Source organism: Excalfactoria chinensis, chromosome 19, assembly GCF_039878825.1.
Source record: "Excalfactoria chinensis isolate bCotChi1 chromosome 19, bCotChi1.hap2, whole genome shotgun sequence".
NCBI lineage: Eukaryota > Metazoa > Chordata > Aves > Galliformes > Phasianidae > Excalfactoria > Excalfactoria chinensis.
The window spans coordinates 2323597-2350413 of NC_092843.1; the positions used below are offsets into that span (position 1 = coordinate 2323597).

General features: G+C 43.2%; 1 protein-coding gene across 1 annotated transcript; it reads left to right on the forward strand.

Annotated features, from left to right (window-relative positions):
- Window positions 1-111: 111 nt before the first annotated feature.
- ANKFY1 (ankyrin repeat and FYVE domain containing 1) lies at window positions 112-26496 on the forward strand. Its single transcript, XM_072353392.1, has 25 exons — window positions 112-226; window positions 3529-3721; window positions 4553-4671; window positions 7051-7186; window positions 7823-7946; window positions 9163-9312; window positions 9732-9897; window positions 10894-11098; window positions 11443-11511; window positions 12200-12399; window positions 12864-12961; window positions 13332-13554; window positions 14385-14483; window positions 15226-15379; window positions 16527-16695; window positions 16979-17097; window positions 17415-17571; window positions 18050-18250; window positions 18828-19004; window positions 19430-19577; window positions 19815-19905; window positions 20774-20898; window positions 21061-21207; window positions 21679-21769; window positions 22219-26496. Exons 1-25 carry the CDS (start codon window positions 217-219, stop codon window positions 22349-22351), a joined length of 3504 nt encoding a protein of 1167 aa, XP_072209493.1. The 5' UTR covers window positions 112-216; the 3' UTR covers window positions 22352-26496.
- Window positions 26497-26817: the final 321 nt, after the last annotated feature.

Here is a 26817-nt window from a genome sequence, read left to right on the forward strand (position 1 = left end):
AAATCAGCGCCGTGTCAGGCAAACGAGGCGGCCCAGCCCGGCAGGCCGCGGGGCGGAGCGGAGCCTGCTCCTGCCTCAGGGCGGAGCCCGGAGCTGCCGAGAGCGGGCGGAGGCCGAAGCGGGCCGTGCGGCGCTGCTCTCGCGAGAACACGGCGCTCAGCTCGGCAAGGCGGCGCGGGCGGTGGCTCTCGCGAGAGTCGAGGCGCCGGACCCAACATGGCGGAAGGTAAGGGGGGGAGCCCGGGAGAGCGATCGGGCGGGGCCGCGGTCGCCGGGCGCAGCGGCAGCGCCGCCGGCTGGGTGTCCCTCAGCGCTGGGGGGGGGCTCGGGGCTGCCCCTGTGCGGGGCTGGCTCTGCCGTACTCTGCCCGCCGCGGGTGGGGTGGGGTGGGGTAGCATAGGGCGGGCTGTCTGCCCCTGAGGTGAATGTGAAATGGCGGGGGGGCGCCGGGGTTTGGGATGGTCTGTGCGGGGAAATGTGGGGGGCTGCAGCGCAGGAGCTCGAGGGGCTGCATGGGGGAGAGCACGGCACCCACCGGGCTGGGCTGGGGGGCGCTGAGGGGCCGGCTGTGCCGCAGCTCCAACGCTGCGCTGCTGGGACCTTTCTGGTACATTGTGCTGCACCTGCGGGATCCCTGAACCGCGCTTGTGTGGCTTACGGGCTCTGAATGAGCCTTGGAAACTTAAACGGAGGTAACGTGGTTTGCGAACTGCTTGGGTCTCTGCACTGTGTTCCTGTAAGACAGAAGCTTCCTCTTTTCCTCCCTGGAGGAAATTGAATCGGCAGCCTGTGCTGAAATGGCCCAAATTACAGGCACAGCAGAAGCTCTGACTTCCAGCCTTAAAGCTCCACCTTCAGCTCCCAAAGTCCAGCTCTAAGACAGTGGTAGAATCCCCAAACCATTTGTTAAAGATGAACTATGATATGGCACGTTCATCTGGTGTGCATCAGCTGAGAAGATGCTGCAGTCAGGTTCGTGTAGTAAATCCTTACAGCAACACTTTAACTTCAGTGCACACGCTGTAATAACGCTGTCCTGTGCTTAGCTGACCCACCTCTGATGGGTGGTAAACGTCAAAGGTATCTGCAGGTGATGAAACTCCTGCACCAGGGCTCTTGAGGGTCTGGTTGAAAAGCCTGTGCTGCCAAGCAGTGCTGTGGTTGGAGCAGGTCCTGCTTCAGGCATTCATACATCTCAGAGATTCTTCCCTAATTCAGCCAATACTCTGATCTTTTGGCTGAAGGAAGCGTACAAGCCCTGAGTTGAGCCGGTGTGAACGTGGGTAAGGAAGTAGAGTAGGAAGTAGCTCTTCCTGCTCAATCCCTTATGAGACGTGGATGGAGGGATTTGTTTTGTGCCTTCAGATCAGGTACTCATCTTCAGTGTGCTTCTTTAGCAGTTTTCTGCTGGTGATACTGTGTGGTCAGCCGAGAAATGAATGACTGCTCTTGGAGGGTGAGGCAGACAACGCAGTGGGTTCCATTGGGCCCTCCTTCTAGTTCTTAGTACATGCTATCTGCTACTCCAGTTGTCATTTAGCCTCTCTTCTTATCTCTTTGGGTTCAGCTATCGCAGTTGTTCTTTAGACTTCCTTCTGTTACATTGTGTGAGAAAAGGGCACCGGTCTCTTGTAAAGTTGTCTTTGAAGTCCTTGATAAGGGCCTTGTACTTCTACCAGTTAGTGAGGTGTTAGTGCATCTGCCAGGAACCTGTTAACAAACACTGCTGTTGTTTTCTTGTCTAGCCATCTGTTAACTTTAGGTATGGAGTGTGAGCTCAGGAGTTGCTCTGTGTGCACCAAAGCCAGGCATCCTATTTGTAGGCGCAAATGGATTCATGTTTAGCCAGAGCCCTCCTTGCAAGTGAAGCTGTCTCCTCAGTGTCTTGATGCAAGGATCCTCACTAATATACAGTTAATGCACAAATAAGTGTACGTTTATAGTTGGGACACAGGTAGATGAATATTCCAGCTTTCTGCTGGCAATAATAGGCGCTATGTAAAAAGGGCTTGTCAGCCTTGAGATCCAGTGTGCAAACCAGCAAGGTGACTTTGATCCAATGAGAAGATGTGACGAGTTACTTTCTGGTGCTAATTCTCTATTCCCATATTTACGCTCTCATTGTTTGCCATGAAGATGTGGTTGTTATTTAAGATTACACATGCTGTGGGGTAGAGCAGGCAGCTTCTTGTTCCCATCTGTAGGGTTGGTGTGACACCTGAGACTGTCACTATACAAACAGCAGTGCTCCTGCACAAGTTCCTATGAAAGTATCTCCCAGTGGGGGCTCTTGGCTTGTACCAGGTGTTGTTTTCCCCATTGTAGCAGTAGGGTTTGCTTTGTGCCAGCCTGGGCAGCTTCCTTGTGAATCACTCAGCAGTTGCTCCACAGAAATGCCCTGCTAGTTCTGGGAACACTGAAGCTACGCTGCCTTCAGTAGATGGAGCAGAGCAGAGCTTCAGGCTCCTTTGAGGGCTGGTGTGCTATTGTTAGCAGTTCTGGAGCTGCGGTGTACTTCAACACAGTAAGTATCCCAGAGGAGGTGAGATTGATTAGCTGTTAAAGGAGAAAGCTAAATAAATGGCTTTTTGAGGAAGTACGCTGCTGAACTTGCTTAAGTAGTGTTAACTGAAGAGTAAAACAGGGTAAATTACCTCCTGTTTATCCATTAGAGTTTAGTTAAAAGACTTCTGAGGGAGTATTTGCTACAGCAGCCTGCAGAAGAGACTCTAAATGAGGCTTTCATCTGCAGCTGAGCAGGAGGAGGATGCTCTGCTGGGGACGGCTGGAGCACAGCCAAGGCCAGCCATGCTGTTGATCTTTGCTCCAGAAGCAGAAAGAAAACAGTGGTCACAGAGCCCAGTCCCTCGTTGTTTGTAGTAGTGTCTTACGTTTAGTAAATATTTGAGGAAAACTTGTTGAACAGTGAATTCCTGTCTAGCAGGGAGGAATCCTGTAATAACTTTCCCAGTGAAAATCATTGGTTACTGTCTACATTTCTCCTTCCTGCCCCCTTCTTGTTGCAGGGTTGACTTTGGATGTAGATTTTACTTAAACATTTGTCTTATTGGTGTGGGTTCTTATGGGCAGGTAATAAGGAGTGAACCACAGTGGCAGCAGCGTGCAGTTTGTGTGCTCAATGCATCTGCTGTGAAGGCAGTCAGCATCACAGCTGAACCGAGCTAATTGCTAACTGCTGCTGAGGGACTTTGTCCTCCTCTGTAAATGACACAGTTGTGGACTTGCATGGCTGTGGAAAGCTTATGGTGGATAGGATTGGGGAATTTCAGTTGCGAGTAGCTTTTATCATTGTGTTCTGGTGATTTCTGCCCCCTGCCAAACGTGCTTACAGCTGGCAATGATATGAAGTGTTCAGCGTAGGGATGTGATGCTCAAGTAGCATGGAAGAGGTTTACTGGAAAGACGCCTGGTAAAAACGTGTGCAGCATTTGTGGGGTGAGTTACACTGAGATGCCAAATGGAGATGTGCAACGTTTCAGCCTTGAGTAACGCTGTGTGCCTCTGCAGAGGAGGTGGCCAAGCTGGAAAAGCACCTGATGCTTCTCCGCCAGGAGTATGTGAAGCTGCAGAAGAAACTGACTGATACGGAGAGGAGATGCAATCTTCTGGCTGCCCAGGCTAACCAAGACAACGCCAGCGACACTTTCATCAGCAGACTCCTTGCCATTGTAGCTGAACTCTATCAGCAGGAGCAGTACAGGTAAGAACCTTCACTTTGGGGAAGGGGAGATGACAGAAAGCTTTGACTTAATGGACCTTAAAGGTACAGTAGCGTGCTGGTAAAATATGCTGTTTGTTAGATAGCGTATGTCTGAGTTGGGTTGTTTCTTCTTTAAATCTAAAATCCTGGTCAGAAGTGGAGGTGTAGAATAGTAGTTGTAAAGGAGTTCAAGTCACAGTGTAAGCTTTAAGGTCTTTGTGCTTTGTACTTTAGTTCATAGAGGCGTTTTGAGTTAGCAAGTTGTCTGGAGGATGCAGCTATGCAATCAGAGCATTTAGAAGCTATAGAGCTTGAAAATAAACAGAGCAGGTACTTTCTAGCTACAAAGGATAGCCTGTTGTTAAAGGGGTCAGTGGAAATTAAAGTGTTCTTGACAGCTGCTCTCCTAGGAACCGGGGATTCTTGGAGTGTGCCTTGTCCTCAGGACTGCTGTCAAACGTCGTTTGTTCTGTTGCTGGTCTTGCCTGCAACCTTTGGTGCTTAGCTGACTGTACTGCTGTGGACACTGCAACCTAAATATTTAGCTGCAGGATTGCTGGCTCTTCCAGTCTTCTGCAGTAGTTCCTTAGTAGTTTACTGTGAAGCAGTTAGCCTTTAATGACTCATTCATTGCATCCCTACATAGAGAAAATACAAATTGGGTTATTTGGCACAATGCTGCTTTTAACCAAATGTGTTTTGATGTCTCAAACAAGCTGAACCTAAATGTGGACACAAGGACGGATCCTATGGAGATGCTGAATCTGTTTGTATCCAAGCACGGGGAAAGCCTGCTTTATACATGTCTGTGCTTTTTTCCCTTCTTATCAGTGATCTGAAGATAAAAGTTCGGGACAAGCATATCAGTGCTCACAAATTCATCTTAGCAGCACGCAGCGATGCTTGGAGTCTGGCCAACCTTGCCTCAACAAAGGAGCTGGATCTGTCAGGTCAGTTACTGCTTCAGTGATATGTGATGCTTCAGTTGTCTTTAGGGTGGCTGGTAAGAGAGTCTGCTGGAAAAAGGTTACCCTTGTACTTTCTGGTCTACAACTGTCTGCAAAAAGTGGTGTTAAATCAACTGATAATGAAGCTTTGTCTGTAAGAAGGAGGAAGACTTGTGAACTTGATGCTAGTGCTAGTTAATCAATAACTTAGCTTCTTTAATGAACAGGGGTTGAGAATGGTGGCCTGTTTGTCTTTTCTAGAATCAACTAAACATAATGAAAAGCAAATCTATGTGGAGGAGCTCAACTTCTTCCTTTCTAAGGACAGGGCTTTTTTGAGGTAGCGTGCATAATTTCTCTGGAGTGTGTAATGGAAATACCTTGCTTCTTGTTAACAGTGTGTGTGGAGGAAACGAATGCCAGTTTTCATCTCTTGCAGAAGTGATGTGCTTTGGTGTTTTGATACCTTTACAAAATAGGCTGAGAGAAATGACATGTTCTGAAAGGCTGCCTTGTACAAGATGTTTTATTCTACTGGCACTGTTTCTTGCATGTGCTTACACTGAGCAGAGTTTCTGCAGGTTGAGCCTTTTGACAGATTTTCTGTACTTAACAGTATAGAGGAGTTTTGCACCATTAATTTGTGAGCAGTAAAAATGGGTATGAAGTTAAGCAGGTTTGCATGTTGAATATCAAGCATTGGCTTCACTTTCTGCGCTAAATCTTATCCTGAGTCCTGAATGCTGACAAACTGGAAGGAAGCAAGTTGCAGCAAGCCAGCTTGTGAGACAGCTAATGGCAAGGTTTGCTGCAAATTGATTTCTGGATCTTTCTGCAACTGCAATAGAACAGAGGCCAAGGAGTCTTTAAATTGAGTGATTTGCTCCCAGAGAGCTGTTATGCTGATGGTGGCTTTGTTGGAAGTCTTTAAGGGGTAATCACTGCATTTCTAGCTCTGCATTCTTGCTGATCTGAGAATCTCAAATGTAGTTGTGTGGTCTTAAATGTTTAACAATGCAGAAACTTCCTATAGCAGCATTACTCTTACTACTATTGACTACATAGAACAAATGAAAAGAAACAAGAAAACTTTGATACATAGCACAGGGATTAGGTTATCAGGTAGTTGGAACAGGCTACAAACTGTTCTCAGAAACTATGTCAGGTTTTCTAAAGAAGTCCTTTCTAAAAGAACTCTCAAGATTGCTTAAATCCTAATTTCAGACACAGGCAGCATTTAAAACTCAGTGCTTTCAGATGTCTTATGTTTGCTTTGCAGACTACAAGAGCTAAGCATACGTTGGGAGGGAGAAAATGTACCCTTTTCTCTGCCAAGATAGAGCTGATATTACAGTTCAAGTAGACTTCCCTGATTACTTCAGGTTAGGTCGAAGGTGCTTGCCTTGCTGAAACCTTTTGTTCCTTAGGAGATGGTCTGTGCTGTGTCTGGTGTTCTGCTAACAAGCTGCTGCAGCTGTCTGAAGGTTTTGTAGGATGGGAATTTCAGTGCCTCAAATATGTTCATCTTCTGTTTAAAAGGAAACAACAACAACAACAACAAAACCCAACCATTTGAGGGGCTGATGTTGCTTTTCTAAATGATGGTTTTTGTGGTTGGTTTGGGGTTTTTTTTTGGTAGTTCATCTGATCTCATGTTACGTAGTGATCTTCAGCTGTATGTCCTTGGGAGCAGGTTTGTTGCTGCAGTACTTCTGACTAAGCGTCCATGTTTTTGGCTGTTGGAAATGCATCTGTGTTTCTCTTTTCCAGGGTAAAGAGGTTTCTGCTGTGTTTAAAAGCATGCAGGCTTGGAATCAGCATTTAAAAACTCCTGAAGTCTAACCGTTTTGTTGAATTGGCTTCCCCCTTTCTTAGGAATGATGCCCAGCAGTATTACTTATTACTACGTTACTATGATTACTATTATCTTATTAGTAAGATGTAAGCAACTGTATTGAAGCGCAGCAGTTCGTAATACAGACAGCTGTAAAACAAGGGGGAGGATTTTTACAGTGGAGGGGGATTTGGGTACATAAATGTCAGTGTGGATTTGGCCACAGAGGAGCAAAGACTTCAGAGGGACGTTTTTTGTCCCTCCATGCAATGTTCACACAGCAGGTGGAAGATGCTGCAGGGAGCCCTGTAGCCTTCTCAGTGTTCCACTGGAAGAAGGATTTTCGTGCTTGGTGCCAGCCCTGCTGTTAGCTTTAACTTCTGTCCAGTCTTGGCTCTTTATCCTGACACTGTAGCAAGCTAAAGCAGTACAGTTTCAATGAGACTTTTCCTGGTAGCTGTGACTTTAACAGTCAGAGGAATCAAAACTGCTTGAATAGGTGATTGTTCTTTAAGTATTTTATTAATCCCTGTTGCTCCCTGTACCAGATGCTGACCCAGAGGTAACCATGGCAATGCTGCGCTGGATCTACACAGATGAACTTGAGCTAAGAGAAGATGATATCTTTTTGACAGACCTTATGAAACTAGCTAATAAATTTCAGCTCCAGCTGCTGAGGGAAAGGTGAGTCTTGGTAAATGCAGTCATTATTCTTGAACTCTTTAACTTTGTTTGAATAGAAATAGGTTGACAGCTGCTAGCAGTTGGATACAGCTTTGGTTTCTTTCAAAGACTTGAGGTTTTCAGTAATGCAGCGTGACATTCAGCTGATCACAGGAAAAGGAGCTTTGTGCTATAGTTATGCTGTAGCTGTTTCTCCTCACAGCTCTCATGTTTACTTTCCAGTTCTCCCAGCCAAATAACCCTGATTTGGCGGTGAGAGAAAGTGGAGAGCAACATATTAATAACAACCTCTGGAGAGCTGTAAAGAGAAAGAACTATTAAAATGCTAGGAAGAGTCAACGGCAACCAGTGTGCAGTCTGAAGCAGAATGGCTTGGGTAGAAAGATGCTTTAAAGTTCTTCATTTTCTAGCCCTCTGCTGTGGGCAGGGTTGCCAACCACTAAAGCAGGCACCAGATCAGGTTTAGGCTCCTACCTAAATAGGAACCTAGTCTTGCAGGAGCTGTCGTAAAGAGCTTATGGTTATAGTACATTTATGCCAGACCTCCTTCTATTGGCATCTAAGAGAAGAGTATATGGACCCCGCTGTAACAGCTTGAGGGGCTGCTTACTGATGGCTTTTTTTCCATTTTGACAGATGTGAAAAAGGAGTCATGTCACTAGTTAATGTCAGGAACTGCATTCGTTTCTACCAGACTGCTGAGGAGCTGAATGCTAGCACTCTTCTGAATTATTGTGCAGAAATAATTGCTAGTCACTGGGTAAGTACTCACAGAGGGAGGCAAGAGGAAAAATACTGATAAACGTAGAAATGTGAGCTGTGGAACTTTACTGTCTAACCTCAGGAATATATCTTTGTATGCTACCATTCAAGCATCCCAGTTGGGATGTGGATTTCGTGGATGTTAAATGGCTCTCCCTCCAAGATTGTCTCTGGAGGTTATGTTCTGTTCAGCCTTGGTGTGAATGTGTTGATGGGGCAGTGGGGAAGTAGCTTATAGCCTCAGGAGTTGTTCTGTTTGTTAGCAGCACTTTGCTATGAAAAGTCTCTTAGATTCCTCAACATGGCACAAACCAGAGAGTTCCTAATAGGCAAGAGAGTTGTATAATCAAATATTGACTGAGCTGTTCGGAGGTTTGTCCATAGTTGGTGTCTAGATGGGGTCACAAATCCCAGCCTTCCTTTTACTTCTACAAATAACCCTTGTAAGGAAGAGTCAAGCCAGAGGAGAGTTTACCTTCTCTAGTGGGGGGGAGCAGCAAGTGATCTTGCAGCTGACTTAGATGTTTCACTTGCTCTGATATTTTGAGGCAATCTTGCCTGATTGTGTAAAGTATTAGTTCTAAAAATAAGCCTTCTTGTCACCAGCAGACTGGTGTGTGTAGATTTAGGTTTTCTTTATCTAAAATATGCTGTGCAGGCCTGTATCTGAACCTGCAAGTCAGCCACTGTAACTCTATCTTCTGGCTGGTAACTTTTGATGCTGCTCTGCCTGAAGATGAGGTTATTTCCATTTAGTCAAATATGCACCAACTCAAACCAAAGGTGGTCTTCTAGTGCTTTGTGTAGCTTCATTCAGGTACAGAGCTTCTGTGGAGATATCATTCTTCAGTAGGGTGGTTTTGTCTTGCTACTGATCTGTGATTTAAGATTAGATAAAGAGTTAGTTTCAGAACTAGGTGTTTATCTACTGCAGCGTATGGTAAACTGCTTGTTTTCTCTGCCTGTAGACAACAGGGATGGAAAACACCTCACTGTAACAGATCTTGAAAGTAAAATGTAAGACTTCTTCAGTGTTTCTTTGTAGCCTTAATGGGCTATCTTGGGTTGTTCCTGCTTGTTGTAATGTCATGCATGTTATCAAAACAGAGCTATTAACTGAGCCTGCGTTGTGAACCTGATAATAACATTATACAATGCATTGCTTATAAACAAAACAAAAGTATTGCTCACCCTTTGCTTTTTTGTTATTCTAGGATGACTTACGGAAAGAAGACTTCAGTAGCATGAGTGCTCAGCTGTTGTATAAAATGTTCAAGTCAAAGACAGAATATCCTTTGCATAAAGCTATTAAAGTTGAAAGAGAAGATGTAGTCTTCTTGTATCTTATTGAAATGGATTCACAGGTATAGTGAGACTGACTTACTGTCTTCTAAAATGTCATGTTTTAAATAACTAGTTTCTAATTGCTAGTCTGAACACTATCTATTTCTGTCACTAATTCTCCTTATTTGCATGTTTATTACCACAGCTGCTTTTATGTCTGCAATAGTCTTTGGGTGATAAAAGCTCCCTGAAGACATAATTAAGAAGTGATTTATGACAGTCTGTTGCATGCAAGATGTTTTAAATAAAATGCATTGCTTGGTAAACTTTGCTACTTAGCGGCAGTTCCTGTGTAAGATGTGCTTACCTAATGCTTCACTAGCATTTAGCATTAGAGGTGAAGGTCTGCCATTATGGTAGCTGGAATTGGCTGTTGAAATATTACATCGAGCTGTTGTAACTTTGTAACTGAACTCAACTGATTGCATTTGTATTATAGCTTCCTGGGAAGCTCAATGAGTTGGATCAGAACGGAGATCTTGCTTTGGATTTAGCCCTTTCCCAAAGACTGGAGAGTATTGCAACTACGCTGGTCAACTACAAGGCTGATGTAGATAGGGCAGACAAGAGAGGCTGGAGTCTGTTACATAAAGCCATCCAAAGAGGTAAGAAAACGGGATATGAAGGCTCTAACTTGCAGTTGTTGCAGCGTGAAGTATATATTCTAACATCTATTCTTGTCTCATTGCATATTTGACAACAGTAGTTAGAAGGCTGTAGTCACAGATAAACATTGTCCTATCTATTTTTGTTGAAACCAAAAAACTAACACACTTGTGAAATAAACCATATGACATCAAGAAGCCATCTAGTAAAGTGTTTTCTGCTGAAGGAAGAAACATGGGGTAGTATTCTATTGTGGCAATCTGCAATGTCTTTTTGACGTACGGTCTCATCAAGCATGGACAACTGAGGTTAAAAATGAAGTTTAAGTCTTCTAGATCTGTTTCGAATGTTGCGTCTGCTCCTTACTGATCATAGTTAACAGCAAGGATCTTCTCTACTGGACAGCAGTCCAAGTGAAGGAAAAACTACCTGGAAAAAGGCGTGGATCAAAGGGAGATGCTATTCCAATCTAAATATCCACAGAGTTCCAGCAGGATGGTTAACAGTAGAGCCTGAGTACAACTATGTGATTATATTAAGCTGTTCTTCACACTAGAGTAGAAAATGCATCTTAGAAGAACTGGATCACAATAGGACTGCATGCTCTGACGGCTTTGGAGGAGCAACATCTTGGCTTATGGACAAAGTCTGGTAAAATTCTGTAGCAAGCACCCCATGCTGCTGGCTGACTACAGGGACGTCTTTGGCAGCTCTTTCTGTCTCAGAAAGCCAAGCACAACAGGAACCCTACTGATGACTGGATCTCACAGGTGTTGTGGTGCTACAAATAACTAAAAGTATAAATCTCTTTCTAAGAGTCTGAACGAGTTTGCTACTTGAAGTAATTGGGGTTTTGTGAGCTCAGCACAGCTCACAATTTCTTTCTTTAGTCTCATATAACTAATACAGGAAGGAATGTGCTTCTTGTTTTCTTGATTTCTATAAAATGTACAGGTTCCATCTTATCCATAAGTAACCTTATTTTTTCATGACAGGAGATAAATTTGCTGCAAACTTTCTCATTAAGAATGGTGCCCGTGTGAATGCTGCTACTCTGGGAGACCAGGAGACTCCTCTGCACCTTGTGGCATCGTACAGCCCTAAGAAGCATTCACCTGATGTCATGGCAGAGATGGCACAGATAGCAGAATCCCTCCTACAGGCAGGTGCCAATCCAAATATGCAGGACAGCAAAGGAAGGTAAATAATGGATGGAGTCAAGTCTGCTAACAGTTTAATAGATAATAGTGTAATGATGTGTAGAGCTTCAGGGTGTATTAGCTGCTCAATTTGGCTAGGTTTTTGTGCTCTTTCCTTTAAGGTTATCTCTTGTGCTAATGTAAAAAGTAGCTTTTTACCAAATCAATTGGAACCATATACTCTAAAAGGGCAGCTAGCTCTTTCTTTCAAGATATACATGAGCCCTTCCCTGGAAAGAACAGGCGATGGTTAACCACATCAATCTACTGGGGTATGTTGAGAAGTGTGGACAAAATCTTAAGTGCCTCACTTGCTGATGTAAGTGTACTTTGCTCCAATTGCAGGACCCCATTACACATGTCAATTGTGGTCAGAAATGAACCCGTATTCAGTCAGCTCCTCCAGTGCAAACAGTAAGTTCCACTTAAGTGTAAAATACATTGAGTACCTACTTGAGTGAAAGCATGAAAAGTGGTTTAACAACTCTTCTGGGCCTTCCTTGCCTTATAGTAAGTCTAGCAATAGGCTACGGATACAGAAGTGTGAAGGCTTTGCCCAAACTGAGAGGCCAGAAGCCAAGCAGTTTTGCTCAACTGTAAAGAAATAAACAGAATCTCGGTGTTTTGCTGAGAGAGCTAGAGGAAATAAAGTAGCAATATCTTAGTTTGTAGTGGAACCAAAAGGAGTAATAATGTATTTGGGCATTTTTAAGAGCTTCATGTTCAGCTTGGATTCTGCTTAAAGTAGGTGACTTCATGGGAATCTTTGACTCAGTTTCCTCCATAGCTGAGTTTACAGTTCTTGTACATGACTAAAAAGAAATCTTGCCTGCTTGATAAAGTTTGTGACAACCCAAATCTAGCGAGACCACATTTCTCCTAAGAGTAATGAGCTTAAACTTTGTAGTTATTTAAATTTAACATGCTTGTTTCAGAGTATTCACAAACTGAAGTTTCAGTTACTCCAGAGGTTTTTTAAGTAAGCAGAAATTGTCGGTGAGATATTGGATAAACTAGAACAGCATTTCATACAGTTGAAATTTAAGCTGCATTGGGGCCCGCTTTAAGGCATAAGTTGGGGAACATTAATTCTTATTTTTAGACTAGACTTGGAGCTGAAGGATCATGAGGGAAGCACAGCTCTGTGGCTTGCAGTTCAGTATATCACTGTATCATCTGATCAATCTGTAAACCCTTTTGAGGATGCACCTGTTGTAAATGGAACTTCGTTCGATGAGAACAGTTTTGCAGCAAGGTTGATCCAACGAGGCAGCAATACAGATGCTCCAGACACAGTAACAGGTAAAACATAACTTTGTATTTCTGTGTAAAAGGAGGTGAACTGCCCAGTGCTGACTGCAGTCTGTGGTTCAAACTACTCCAGCCTATCCAAAAATTCAAAGATTCTGGGGGACCTGAATGAAGTTTCAAAAGTTCTTGCTATGTAATGCATGGTATGGGTAAATGGTAGGAGCTTCACCCGAGCTGGGACACTGAGTCCTAAACTGATATTGACATAGAGGAAGTGACAATATCTTGACTCTTTGCCCAGTCCTAACGTCCTCTTTACAGTTTCAAAACGTGTAACTACTGAATGACAGTGCACATGATAGTCCAGCACTTTGAAGGAATGAATAATAGGTAGGATTTTCCTTGTTGGCTTCCAGTTCTAACCTTGTAAGGTAGTGGGAAATGTGCTAGCTCCTTTTTAGTATCAAGGTATGGCTGCTACAAGTATTCTCACAGTATTTATTGTTTTTCCTTAGGGAACTGCTTGCTTCAGAGGGCAGCTGGTGCAGGAAATGAGGCAGCTTCTCTCTTCCTAGCAACTCATGGAGCAAAAGTCAACCACCAAAACAAATGGGTAAACCAGAAAGTTCTAGACTTTCTGAAATTTTCCTTATCTCCCTTCAGAAATAATATGGCAGAGTTCTTCTGTTGCTAACCCCAGCTTGAAGCAAGTTGGAACATCTACTGAGCCTTCTGCAGTTTTTCAGATACCTACTAGTGATCAGACAACCATAATACAACAGTTGGCACTGTTCTAGCAGCACTGCTGGGTGTTAAGATGCTTTAACACTTCTTTTTATCCTTTTATCAAGTCCTTCATATAAGTTAGCTCATAGCTTTGACTACCAGGACTTAAGTTTCTTTACACTCCTACGTGGGATAGTAGTTTAAAAGCTCTTCTTCTGTTTTTCCAAGCTGTTAACCTAGTCCCCTTTTTGTTAAAGGGGGAAACACCACTGCATACAGCCTGTAGGCATGGCCTAGCAAACTTGACAGCAGAACTTCTGCAGCAAGGAGCCAATCCAAACATTCAGACTGCAGAAGTGGCACCTGGTCAAAAGGATGCATCTTCTCCAACAGCAGAGAACGTTTATCTGCAAACTCCCCTTCACATGGCTATTGCTTACAATCATCCAGATGTGGTATCAGTCATCCTGGAACAAAAAGGTAGCATTCTTCTGGTTCAAACTGTGTTGCTGCTTTAGCATCAAGGTGTTATCTCAACTGTGTTCTGACAAGCTACTGATCGTGGAATCATAGAATTTCTTATGTTGGAAAAGACCTTAAAGATCATCAAGCCCAACCTAACCATCCTACCCTAACAACCCACTGCTAAGTCATGTCCCTGAGCACCACATCTGAACAGATTTTAAACACATGCAGGGATCAAGCATTCTTTCTTGCAAATCTTGTTTATGCAGAGCAATTAATACTGGTAAAAGAATTGTATGTCACCTCCTTGTTAGAACTAGAAAATTGACTTGTGCTAAATCTGTTACTGATCTCTCCAGATTTTCTACTGTACATAATGGACTTGAACTTGAGCCCCGGGTTGTGTTCTGACGGTACTGCTATGAAGTCTTCATTCTCAGAGCTTTGTGTAAGCAGCTGTTGGGAAACAGATAGTGAAGAAGGAGGTTCTGACTCTTAGTCAGGAAGTTGGGTAGCTTTTAGTGTAAGTAGTAAATTGGGTAGTATTGTCACTGCAGGTTAGGGTGTCCCAAGCAGTATCAGCAGTCATGGAAACAAATTAACTTGCTCAGGAAGAGGTCTTACAAACTGAGTAAACTTCCTGCCTACTTTTAGGGATGTGGCTTAGCAGTGCATTTCTAGCATGAGGTGGATGGTAGGACTCAGTGACCTTAAAAGGTCTTTTCCAACCTAATTTATTCTGTGGTATTTAAGGATGTGACACAGACACACCTGCAGCCTTTAACCTGCAGCTGCAGGTCAAGTAGTAGAATGCTAACAATGATGCCTTTTTTCTTTTTTCCAAGCTAATGCTCTTCATGCAACCAACAACTTGCAGATCATTCCTGATTTTAGTCTGAAGGACTCGAGAGACCAAACTGTGTTGGGACTGGCTCTTTGGACAGGTGTGTGCTTATGAGACAAGATGAAAATTCCCTATAATAGAGGAGCTCTGATGTAGACAAGATTATTTTGGGGAGAAAACAGCTCTAAAACAGTGTTTATGGCCTGGCTCGTGCTGCTAATGAAAAGCTGTCAGGGAGAGCTTTAGATGATCATTTTGCTTCTGAAATAGTGTTCACAACTGGCTTGCTGAGTTCCATCCCTAAGCTTCATTTGTTCAGTAGGGGAAAGCTCTTGGAGCCTCTTGCCTGCAACTGTACTGTTGTATGGAATTGTGCCGCTCTGAACTGTCAGTTACTTTTGCATGCATTCAGAATGATGTCTTTTCATGCTTATCTCCATGAAGGTAAGCATTACTGCATTAACCAGCTTCTAGAACAAAGGGAAGGTGAGATACTTTAAGTAGCTATGAGGTGGACTGGAACTCAGAATAGTGATTCAGGAGATGCTTTCTTCTGTGAAACATAGAGGGGGATGGTTTGTAGAAAACCAGGTAGCATTTGCATCCTAATGACCTTTGAACTGTACTAGGATGGCTTATGAATGTAATACCAAAAGCTGATGTGTTTGTTGAACAGAAGACCAAGATGGTATGAAGAATTACACTAGGTGTGCTTAAGGAGAACATCAATTTATATGGGCAAAAATGAACGGAAAATCTCTGCCATGTGTCATACCATGTTTTTTGTCTCTGTTATTCTTTGGAGAGTGAAGGCAAAATACTAATGATCTCTAACTCCTCAGGCATGCACACAATAGCAGCTCAGCTGCTTGGATCTGGAGCATCCATCAATGACACAATGTCAGACGGACAGACTCTACTACATATGGCAATACAGAGACAGGATAGTAAGAGTGCACTCTTTCTGCTGGAACATCAGGCAGATATAAATGTCAGGTAAGATCCTCACTGATGTAACACTGAACTGGATATTAGGAGCAGCTGTAATGACTTTGTTATTCATGAGTGGGAGCAGAGAAAGAGGTGCCAATCCAGTGTCTGTGGTTGTGGTGACAGAGCTAGATTTATGTCAGGGGGGTCAGGCTGGGTGTTAGGAAAAGGTTCTTCACCAGTGAGTGGTGAACACTGGAACAGACTCCTCAGGGCACCAGGTGCCAAGGCTGCCTGAGTTCAAGGAGCCTGTGGACAGCCCTCTCAAATGGAGGGTTTGAATTTTGGATGTCCTGTGTGAAGCCAGGGGTTGGATTTGATTATTGTGAGATATTCTGTAATTCTATATAAAGGCTTGAAGTTGATTTCAGATGACTTATTTGGCCCTTCTTAGAGTGGTGCTAGTTAAAGCTGAGGGTTTACATATGTGAGCATTGATCTAAATATAGCTCCATTAGTCAATATGTCCTCTTGAGGCTACAGTGGGAGGTTCTGCCCTGATTCTAAGTAGAACATAACCCTTTGTAACAGAATGTCAAGTCCTAGAGCTGTAGTACTGAGCTTCTGTAGTCTCATCTATTTTGCCAGCTTGTTGGAGTGACGTGTTCTATTATTTGAGCTAGTTAGATGTAGTCCCAGCAACAAGATTCACATCAAACTTGCCCACAAGTATCTGCAGACAAGCTGATATTATACTTAAAACATTTATGTGCCCACGTATGACTCACAGGCTGTCTTTGAAATTTGGCCAGCTATACCTCATGAGTGTCATTGGGACAAACTGCCTAATACAACTGTTCTAACTTCAGTGCCTTAGCAGTTCCTTCTGAGTGTTTGAAGTGTTACCGCAGTACAGATAAACCTGTTCCCTCCTGTGAGAGTAGGCAAAGGAAGCACTGTTCAACCAGTGACTATAATTAAGGCAATGGAGATAACTATGAGCTAAGAACACTAACGTGGGTCTCAAACTTCATATAACTGCATAGCTGCTCTGAAATAATCTAACTTGGTAGGTTTGCTTGACTGAACATAGTCTTAGCACAGCAAAAATACACAAATGGGGAGATAATCCTTATGTCTGTGAATTACTGTAAGAGAGACCATCACATTCTTCAATGACAGAGTAACATGGTTTAAACTGCACCTATTGCAGAACGCAGGATGGAGAGACTGCTTTACAGCTGGCTATAAAAAACCAGCTCCCTCTTGTGGTTGATGCTATTTGTACCAGGGGAGCAGATATGTCTGTGCCAGATGAAAAAGGAAATCCTCCTTTGTGGCTTGCCTTAGAAAACAACCTGGAAGATATTGCGTCAACTCTGGTAAGACTGTGATTTGACTTAATTTAGCCTTGTTTATGTGTATCTCACTAGCAACAAAGGGCTCACAAACAAAAATTAAGTTTAAGGCCAACAAAACACGAGGCTGGAAAATGTTAAAGTAACTTCTTGAAATGTGATAATTGTCACAAGAACAGATAAGACATCTCAGCTCCTACCTCCAAGGGGTTATATTTCAGAAATGTTAGTCAAGGACTACATAAAGCAGTAGGAGTCTACTGGAGGTAGAGCAAACTTCATTGCCTCGTTGTGCTTTTCCTTCCAGGTTAGGCACGGCTGCGATTCAACCTGCTGGGGGTCAGGACCAAGCGGTTGCTTACAGACTCTTCTTCACAGAGCTATTGATGAAAACAGTGAACAAATAGCGTGTTTTCTTATTCGCAGGTCAGAACCCCTTCCTAAAATAAGAACGTTTGAATGTGCTTATATTTACTTTCTTGTCATAAACTATTTTGAGTCTTTAACAGGTGTATACTTAATTAGACTTGTGGTGCATGAATGGTACTGAAGGGAGCCTTTCTACTCTTAAAGACACATTCTGTTATTTAAATTATCATATTCTTGTGATGACAAGGTCAAATTCAAACCAGAAGCAAACAAAAGATACATCAGCAAATACTAAATGAGCTCTTGTAGAAATCTTTCTTACTTCTAACTGTTTGTCTGGGATAAATTTATTGACGGTCTTGTGCTTTTCTTAGTGGCTGTGATGTGAATAGTCCCAGAAAGCCAGGACCTAATGGAGAAGGAGAAGAGGAAGCTCATGATGGACAGACACCCCTACACCTGGCAGCCTGCTGGGGTTTAGAAGAAGTGATTCAGTGCCTTTTAGAGTTTGGTGCCAATGTCAATGCTCAGGTATGGATTAAAATGAAGGTTCTTCAAAGCTTCTTTTAAGGTCAGTGCAGTGAAAATGAACATTCCTTAGCTGTGTATTTTGCTTCATAGGATACCCATCTATTATGACTAAATTAGTTCAATAACTGGCTGCAGTTCTGCTTTTTTCCTGTCCATTGTTACCATGGCGAGTGTTCTTCTATGCACGTGGTCAGTTCTGTCAGGAAGTCCTACTGAAGAAAAATAGTGATGCAGAGAACTTCCTGTAGTACAGGCTGAGTAGTACAGGCTGTGTAACTCAGAGGATTTGGAGGAAAAAGTAACAGTTTGTTCACTTACACTGTGGATATGAGCTCCCACTGTAAATGTTTTGTGTCCCAGTTGAATTCTGCCGAGTATGTCACAAGCACGGAACTGAAAAACTTCCTTTACTTTTCAGAGATGAGAAGGATTTATGTTCTTGCATCTTCATATAATAAACTTCTTGGTTTTCTTCTAGGATGCAGAAGGAAGAACTCCAATTCATGTTGCAATTAGCAACCAACATAATGTTATAATTCAGCTTATGATTTCGCATCCAGAAATTAAGTTAAATGTACGCGACAGGCAAGGAATGACTCCCTTTGCATGTGCTATGACCTATAAAAATAATAAGGCAGCTGAAGCAATCTTGAAGAGGGAGCCAGGAGCTGCTGAGCAGGTAAGCTGGAAGGATTGAAAGCATGCTCGTCTTCTTGCTGCTGCACAGGTGTGTACCACCAGCAAGTTCTGCTTTATGCTTTTTGTGGCTTTGTATGTAGCAGTGTTCTTGGAAGCCAGTTTTCTATGGCTGCATCTATTAGGAAACGGTAGATGTGTGTCTGCTGTGTATGGGTGAGAACATCAAAGCTTAGTGTCTCATCAGACCTTCTTGTTGGTACTAATCTGAGGTATGTGCATAGCTACATAAAGAGAAAACTTATCTACTCATGTGTTTTGTTTCTGTAATAGTACATCACAGTGTATATGAGCTAGCTCTCCTAAAGCTATCCAAAACAAACTCTGTCCTAAAATAATGGATTAGTAGATATTATACTGCTCAACTGTATCTTCAGACTTGTAGTCTGATACTTTAGGCAGCTGCTGAGGAGCTTCATCCCATGCTGTAAGTTTATTTCCTGGTGATTAATAGACTCTGCAGTTCATCTTAGGCAGAATGAGCAAGGATTGCATGTCTTGGTGGAATTTTGTTCTACAGAAATGACAGCTGTTATTTTTTTGTGCTCTTTCTGCTGCAGGTAGATAATAAAGGTCGCAATTTTCTACATGTAGCCGTTCAGAACTCTGACATTGAGAGTGTGCTGTTCCTGATAAGTGTACAGGCTAACGTAAACTCTCGGGTCCAGGATGCTTCTAAACTAACACCTCTCCACCTGGCAGTGCAAGCTGGCTCAGAGATCATTGTGCGTAATCTGGTAGGTACTGGGGAGTCATTTTCTCCATCTGCATGAAATGTATGTTCTCCCTCAGTGCTGATTGCTTATAGGGAAGTCAGGTGGAGGTGGTGCCACTTCTAAAGCAGAACTCAAACATGCATGAAATTCACTTGGCTCAGATTCTCAGCTGAGCTGCATATCAGTTGCCTTTGTATGAGCATGTTTGATTTGCAGTAATCAATAGGTGACTCAGTTAAAAGGAGGAACCTTACCTTGTATTTGCTGCAGATCAGAATGTGTGCACAAGTTGTAGCAGCATGGTAATAGCATTTCATACATATTGGGCGGAGACCTAAAAGTATCTTTGTACAGTGAAATCTTGTGCAGTTCATTCACAGAAATGAACTATTGGCTCATAGCCTTGGAAAAGGTCTTTGAACATATTCCTTCTTGCATCTTGACAGCTGCTTGCAGGTGCCCAGGTGAACGAACTGACAAAGCATCGTCAGACTGCTCTTCATTTAGCAGCCCAGCAAGATTTGCCCACCATTTGTTCGGTCCTGCTGGAGAATGGAGTCGATTTTGCAGCTGTAGATGAAAATGGAAACAACGGTAAATTTCTCAGGTTTCATGAGTAGATGTACAGAACTTCAGTAGGCTTGCTAATATCTCAGGGGTAGAGAAAGCCTCTCGAATGGGCTCACTTCTCAACAATGAAAAGAAGAAGGAAATTCCAAGAAAACAAAGTCTGCAGGAATTTTGGAGAAGGAAGATGGGGCTGTGGAGGAGTACTTGATTTTATCGGGGTTGAGCTGTTCAAATTCTTGAAGCTTCTCTCCTGTTTTTCAGCTCTCCATCTGGCAGTGATGCACGGCCGTCTGAACAATATCCGGGTCCTCCTCACAGAATGCAATGTAGATGCTGAAGCCTTTAATATTAGGTAACTAGTGTAGTTTTGGTAAGCTAAAAGAAATCGTTTTCTAATGAGTGTGCTGGTATCATTAGACACTATACAGTATGGTTGGTTGTGGGAAGGGATTGTCCCATTCTCTACCCTGTGATAGTGTGATTTCTCCTCAAGAACTGTGTGCAGTTTAGGGCACCACAACATATGAAGGATGTAAATCTACAAGAGTACCTGAAGGAGGGCAATAAAGGCACTGAAAGGTCTGGAAGGTGAGATGTATGAGGAGTGGCTGGGGGCATTTGGTTTGTACAGCTTAGAGGAGGCTGAGGGAAGGCCTCAGGGTGACCTACAGCTCCTCGCAGTGGAGCAGAGGGGCAGCTCTGATCTCTGCTCCCTGGTTACAGTGACAGGAGCTGAGGGAACAGCGTGGAGCTGCATTGAGGAGGGTCAGGCTGGAGGACAGGGAAAGGTTCTTCACCAAAGGGCAGCGGGAATGCTGCTGGAGCTCACAGAGTGTCTGGACAGCACTCAGACGTGTGTACTGTTTGAATTTAGGGTGCTCATGTGTGGAGCTGGGGGTTGTACTCGATGATCCTTGTGGGTCCTTTCTGACTTGGGATATTCTGTAGTTTTATGATTCTATAATCAAAGCCAAATATATTGTTTTGTATTTTTAAACTGTTACTGTGAAGTACTGAACTACTGCAGTGTTGTGTGTAAGTAGTGTAGAAAACAACTTCCTCTTCTTGGCATGCATGAATTATGTAGTTGTACACGATGCACTGAGTTACTTAGATCTAGCTTTGTTTCATTAAACCAGCTTGTTTCAAAAGTTAGTTCAGAATCAAACAAGTGTAGTTACAAGCAGACTTTGATTGGGATAATAAACTCTTCTCCCTAGAGGCCAGTCACCAATGCATATTTTGGGACAATATGGGAAAGATAATGCAGCAGCCATCTGTGACCTCTTCTTGGAGTGTATGCCAGAATACCCTCTAGACAAACCTGATGCTGAAGGAAACACAGGTAGGTGGGACTGAACGGTTGCAAGTCACTCAAGTCATATTAAGCTGTAGTACACTGCACAGTAAAATGTGAACATTGCACTGAAGGTCCTACCTTTGTATTGAGCAAAGTAATGAAACCTCCATTCAGCTGATGCTGAAGCATCTGGCTTTTATTTTCCAGTGCTCCTACTGGCGTATATGAAGGGAAATGCTAACTTGTGCCGTGCAATAGTGAGAGCTGGGGCTCGTCTTGGCGTTAACAATAATCAGGGAGTCAATATCTTCAACTACCAAGTTGCTACAAAACAGCTTCTCTTTAGATTACTGGGTAAGTAATGCTTGCTACAGTTGTGAAGTGGTTTAGCTTAATTTGAGATGCCTTGGTGAAAGGGAGAGCACTGGACATCTAATTTAGAAGACACTAGTTGTAGAAGGGCTGAACTGCTGAATGTTCTGATACTTCCAGTGAAGGACCGAAATGATCATTTTCTAGTAATAAACTGAAAAATTGCCCAAGGAAGCCCTGTCAAACTCATCCATTTTTCCAGAAGGGTAATGTTCAAGGAGAATGCTGGCTGGTGCAGTGGTCTAATGTAGCTTTAGACTCTGTGCTGCTTTACAGCTTGTGCTTTATGCATCACAGTGACTGTATATTTTCAACAAACAGGATGACAGCTACTGCAAGAGTAGTTAATTTTACTAAATGCCACCTAAAACCGTGGGAAAAGTTATCTTAATGTTCCAGTATAATTCAAGAGGTGTCAAACACGTTTTACCTCCACATTTTTACCTCTAACAGATATGCTGACAAAAGAACCTCCCTGGTGTGATGGCTCCAACTGCTATGAATGCACTGCCAAATTTGGAGTCACAACAAGAAAGCATCACTGGTAATGTGTGACACATCTTGCTGTGCTTGCAAGGAAACAGATTTCTATTCCAAATGTAGCTAGTCTTGTTCCTTCTGGTGCTTTAAGAAGCCTTTACTTTAATGTAGGTGGATAACCAGTCAACCATTTGAAATATTCCACTAGTTTAGGTAGCTCAGATCTGACTTTCGGTCTGGTTAAAATCATATCTTAAGCAGTTCGTGCACATAGACTATCCCAGATTTGCTGGGAATGAGAAGTCATGTCAAAGTTAACTATAGTAGAAAATTCCAATGCCTGTTTTCATTAGTGGGGCTGACTTGCTCTGAAAGATGTGACAAAAAATAGTGTTTAAATTGCTGGTCTGCCTTCTGTAGTGATGTTATCACTGTGAAAAGACATCGAGCAATAAAACCCCAGTATTCACTGAGGGAAAGTTCACTTCTCTCATACCACTTTTCTATTGACAGCCGACACTGTGGACGCCTGCTCTGCCATAAGTGCTCAACAAAGGAGATTCCTATCATAAAATTTGATCTGAACAAACCGGTTCGAGTTTGCAACATCTGCTTTGATGTCCTGACTCTGGGAGGAGTTTCCTAGTATGCTGTGGAAGTAAAGGGATTTCCAGTCTGTTCCTGACAGCAGCTCTGCTTACAAGTCCTCTGGATAGGGAAGAGGAGGCCTATACATGTCTTCTGCAATAGACTGAACTAATTAAGGACCCTGTTTATGATATATTCTGGTATAAATGACTTTGTATGACTGTAAATGTGTTGGGCTGTGATAGACTTCACTAGGAATTCGAGTGGATTGTTAAAACCAAGTGACAAAATAATTTAGACCCTCTTCTAGTTGCGGTGGGGTGTGGAAGCTAAAGGCTGGTGTTTTGAATTGGAGTAAAACAGGTCTGTCCTTGAGATGGTGCTTTGCACTGAGCAACTCTATTAAGTCCTGTTGCTTTCAGGCTGCTTAGTAGAGATGGCATTAAGTTTCAGGGTAACCAGGTATCTTTCTTTGCTTTGTCTTAAAGATCGACTTTCCCTTTCTCTAGAGAAGGCTTCTTGTGAAGCGAGACTGAGCTGTTAAAACCACTGTTCATCTCAAGAAACTCTTCAAAAATGGGAGTTAGTCCTAAGCATAGCTCAATAATTGTGGCCTTACAATAGAAAGCTTTACATCTGATGCAAAGCAGTCAGAATTGCAGATCCACATCTTGATACCTCCTCGTTAGTGTTCGCATGTTCAAGAGAAGTGCAAGATTGTTTTAGCCAGAAAATACTCTTGCTCGTACCTGTTAGAGCTGTCAAAGCCGACTCTGTTGCACTTTCGTATCTCCATGACTAGTCCTTCCAATTCATGAAGCTCATCTAAATGACCTTAAATGCGCTGAAAGGCCGAAGCTTATGCTAAATGGAAAAACACTAAAACTGGTTAAGTAGTCTGACTCACGATACAGCAATAAATGCTGAAGTGCATTATGAATTCCGTGAGGGAGAGTAGTGCTTTCCTTTGGTTTGGAGACCCCGGTTAACTGCTGCAGGAGAAGACAGTAAGCTCAGAATATGCTGTGACTCTGGGTCCAGCCTGAGCAGGATTGCCAGCCAGTGGGAGTGTATTTGGAGGTTTCCTGTTTATATAAAGCCTGTGTTGTTGAGGGAAGGATTCTGAACTGGCAGTGGAGGGCCGGGCTTCTGGGTTATGCTGCAGTATTTTATCCTAAGCTGGTCATGTTCTCTTAAACATGCTGAATCTGTGAAATGCTTATGCCACATTGTCTAGGAAACCAATCTGCTGATAAACAAGGTTGTGGTTTGGCAGGAAAAGGCTTCAGTCAGAAGAAAATGTGGGTTTAAGCAAAACTACGTGCCATGTTAAGGCTTTCTTCATCCTAAGAGATCGATATAGTTTAGACTGAACTCGACATTCCTCACCTCTGTTCCATGAACTGGTACGTGTTTACTTAAAGACTGGTATATGGAGTGTTCAGTGTGGAGAAGATGGTCACACATTGCTCTGTTTGCTCTTAAGAGTTAGATGAGATGATAAACCAGACTGCTGCTTTTATAGGAGACTTGCCTGAGGCTTCTTCTCAACTTTCTACAAGAAATGATGGGAGAGGGTATAAACACTATCATTTGCACAGTGGATTTCACATCGTCTCACTTGATCTGCACTTTGATCTACCAATATGCATATAACTGGAATCTCACTCTTTCAACACTAGAAAAGAGTAATGGATGATGCAATACAGATTTCCCTCACTGTTTTATGTCTGCTGCTGGCGTGTTCCAGTAGAATAATGCCCTGTGTAAAGCAAATGGTCTGTAGCACCGTTCCTAATACGAATGGTGCATTTCTGGCAGAACGTCAGTTGCATTTTATGCTTAGATGAATGAGGTGGGAAATGCTGGTGTCTGAAGCATTTAGCTGCATGCTGCAGCTTGTTGGAATAGATTGTGGAAAACATTTTCTAGTCAATGTCTTTCCGTGCTTCAAAATAACACTGATTGCAGGTCTCTGGCAGTGAAAGGTAACAGACTGCTGGAGAGAGTGCAAATATAGGCTACAGAATACCTGGGTACAGTGCATTGCATGTTATCATGTTAGCTTCTCTCCTGGCTTTGAGCTGCAGTGCTTGAAAGACTTAAACATTGTGGTAGAGGAGCATCCTAGGGCTGCAGCTGGAGGACTTGATCCAAATTGGAAGGCTCCACAACACTAAAGTGCTTTAGCAATTACATTTTACCTTTGTGGTGACTTCCCTGATGGAAGAGGTAGGAGAACAGGGATTCTGTTCCAACAAAACAAGCAGCTGTTTAAATAATTTCTTAGAAGTCTTAATGAAAACTCAGTTAAACTGAAGGCAGGTTAAGACTGGCTAGTTGCTCTTTTGTTTTTGAAAGCAGGGTATGAAATAAGGCTGCCTGAAGCTTTGGGAAGGATCTGGGGAACTGTACTTAATGCTCCGTTTGCCCTTTCCAGCCAATATTCTGCCAGCTTGATCTTTCCTACTGAAGTCTGCAAGCCAAGTTATGAGTAGGGATAAAGTAATACACAGCCTGAAACATTCATTTAAATTCAAAGCAACTAAATATAGCAAATTTGATCATTTTTAAAGTGCCTTTGTGATAGTTTCCTTGCGACGCAACTCTACATAGCTTTCTGCCAGAGTTCAAAGGGAAAAGCTCACAACTTGAACCAAAATCCCTGTTTCGTTCTCATGTCATTCAAACTTCAGCTTGAGACGCTGACCCCACCAAGCAGCTGGTGGGGCTCAGTCCTTTATGCACTCTGCGTAGTATATTGGTCTGAAACATCAGATCTCAGATTCTTTTGGAGTTTTGCTGGCAATGCTCCACTGCAGAGAAACCGTGAATGGAGGCACTTGGTGATTTCGTAGTGGTCAGCACATTTCTATCTCCGTAAGCAAATGCACTTCCTTTTTGTAGCATACCGCAGTTGTGACCAAAATCCCCTCCCCTCTCCCCACTGCTGTCTTTAAGTGGTATCTCTTGAGATTTGAGTTTGCCAAGGATCGAACAGAAGGGTACAGAGAAAAGGGGGTGTCCCTGGGAAGCAGTGCTGTCAGAGCAGGCTTTGGGCACTTCAGGGCTGCATGGAAAGTCTGTGGTAGTTCAGTGTAGCTTTTTGTTGCGAGTCCGGATTCCTTCTGATTGTAGTCATCTTTTATACAAGCACAAAATGTGGTCTGGCTTAAACTTCAGTTTCTGTATCTCTTAGAAGAAGGTGTAATCACTGCTTCGCACCACTGAGTGGAGTGAGAATGTGTTAAAGGTACTAACAGAGCTTAGCGAGCTGCTTGCTAAAAGTTGACAGATGCCTTAATGACTTCCTGTGCTGGAGATCAATGGCTCGTGCAACTTCTCACATCGTGCTTCTAAATTAACATGGAACAACATGGGAGGCCCAGGCTGGATATTTTTCTTAGTAGGCAGCTCCTTTTTTTGTCCTTTAACCAGCAGAGTTTGAATACTGCAGCAAACTTCGTTAACTCAAAGCTTGTGTGAGTGATTAAACAAGTACCTGAACCTTCTAGCCTCTGTGAAATAGAAAAGGAAGTCTTACAACAACGGCATTTTATCTGCAATGTTTGTCTGGAGTCAGTGTAAAAATGTATTTTTCCAATACGCATTACTTTGTTGTGTAATGATTCTACTTGTAATAAAACGCAGAACTAAATAATGCATCGTGAGGTGGAAACCTTGCTCCGAAGGTATTTTCTCTGGTGCAGACAGCTGCTCTGAGCTGCTGTTACCGACCAGCCATGAGGACAGCTGGGGTTGTAAGGTTTAATTGGGTACCACAGTTTGTTCTCTGCAGTTGTCCCGTCTGTTTCCATGCTGTGGAGTTGTTACAGTCTGATTTTGGCCGACGAGGCCTGCTGTTCTCATAGTTTGTGCTACATAGTCACCTTGATTGCCTTACAGACTTACCCACAGACCTTGTAAAACAGCCCTAACTTCCTGCAGGCCAGAGCTGCTCACTGCTCAGCCCAGATGCACTTAAATGGACAAGGAGGGCTGAGTGACTCTAACATACTATTCGTGCACTGTCACATACTGGCAGGGCTCTTCTCTCTCTGGAAGAGCGCGCAATTGCTGCAGCTTCACTCCAGAAGAAGGAAAGGAGCAGCAATGAGCCCAGCCAGAGCCGGTATGAGATTGTGACCTGTTAGTCTTCACTAATGTAAAAAGCGCATCATTAAACACCGTAAGTGAAAAGTGCTGCAACGTGTTCCTGTTGTTGCCGCAATTAAGTGATTATTCTTGCTTTTAAGGAATGTTGCTAAGCCTCCTGTAATCCCACTAGTTTATTGACTAATTCGCTTTGTGAGGGTTTTCTTTAGGAGCGGTTATGGCTCAAAAGTCTTAGGAGCTTATAAACGCTTCCCAGGTGGCAGCTGCCTTTAGAACTGGCACAGCTCTGCACTGAGCTGCCTTCATTGCTGGGCTGTAGTTAATCCAGGTGCCTCCCGAGGCTGCAGCTGCTCCAGTAACCCGTTCTCATAGTAGCCTCTAGGAACGACTGCAGCTGCCTCCCCACAG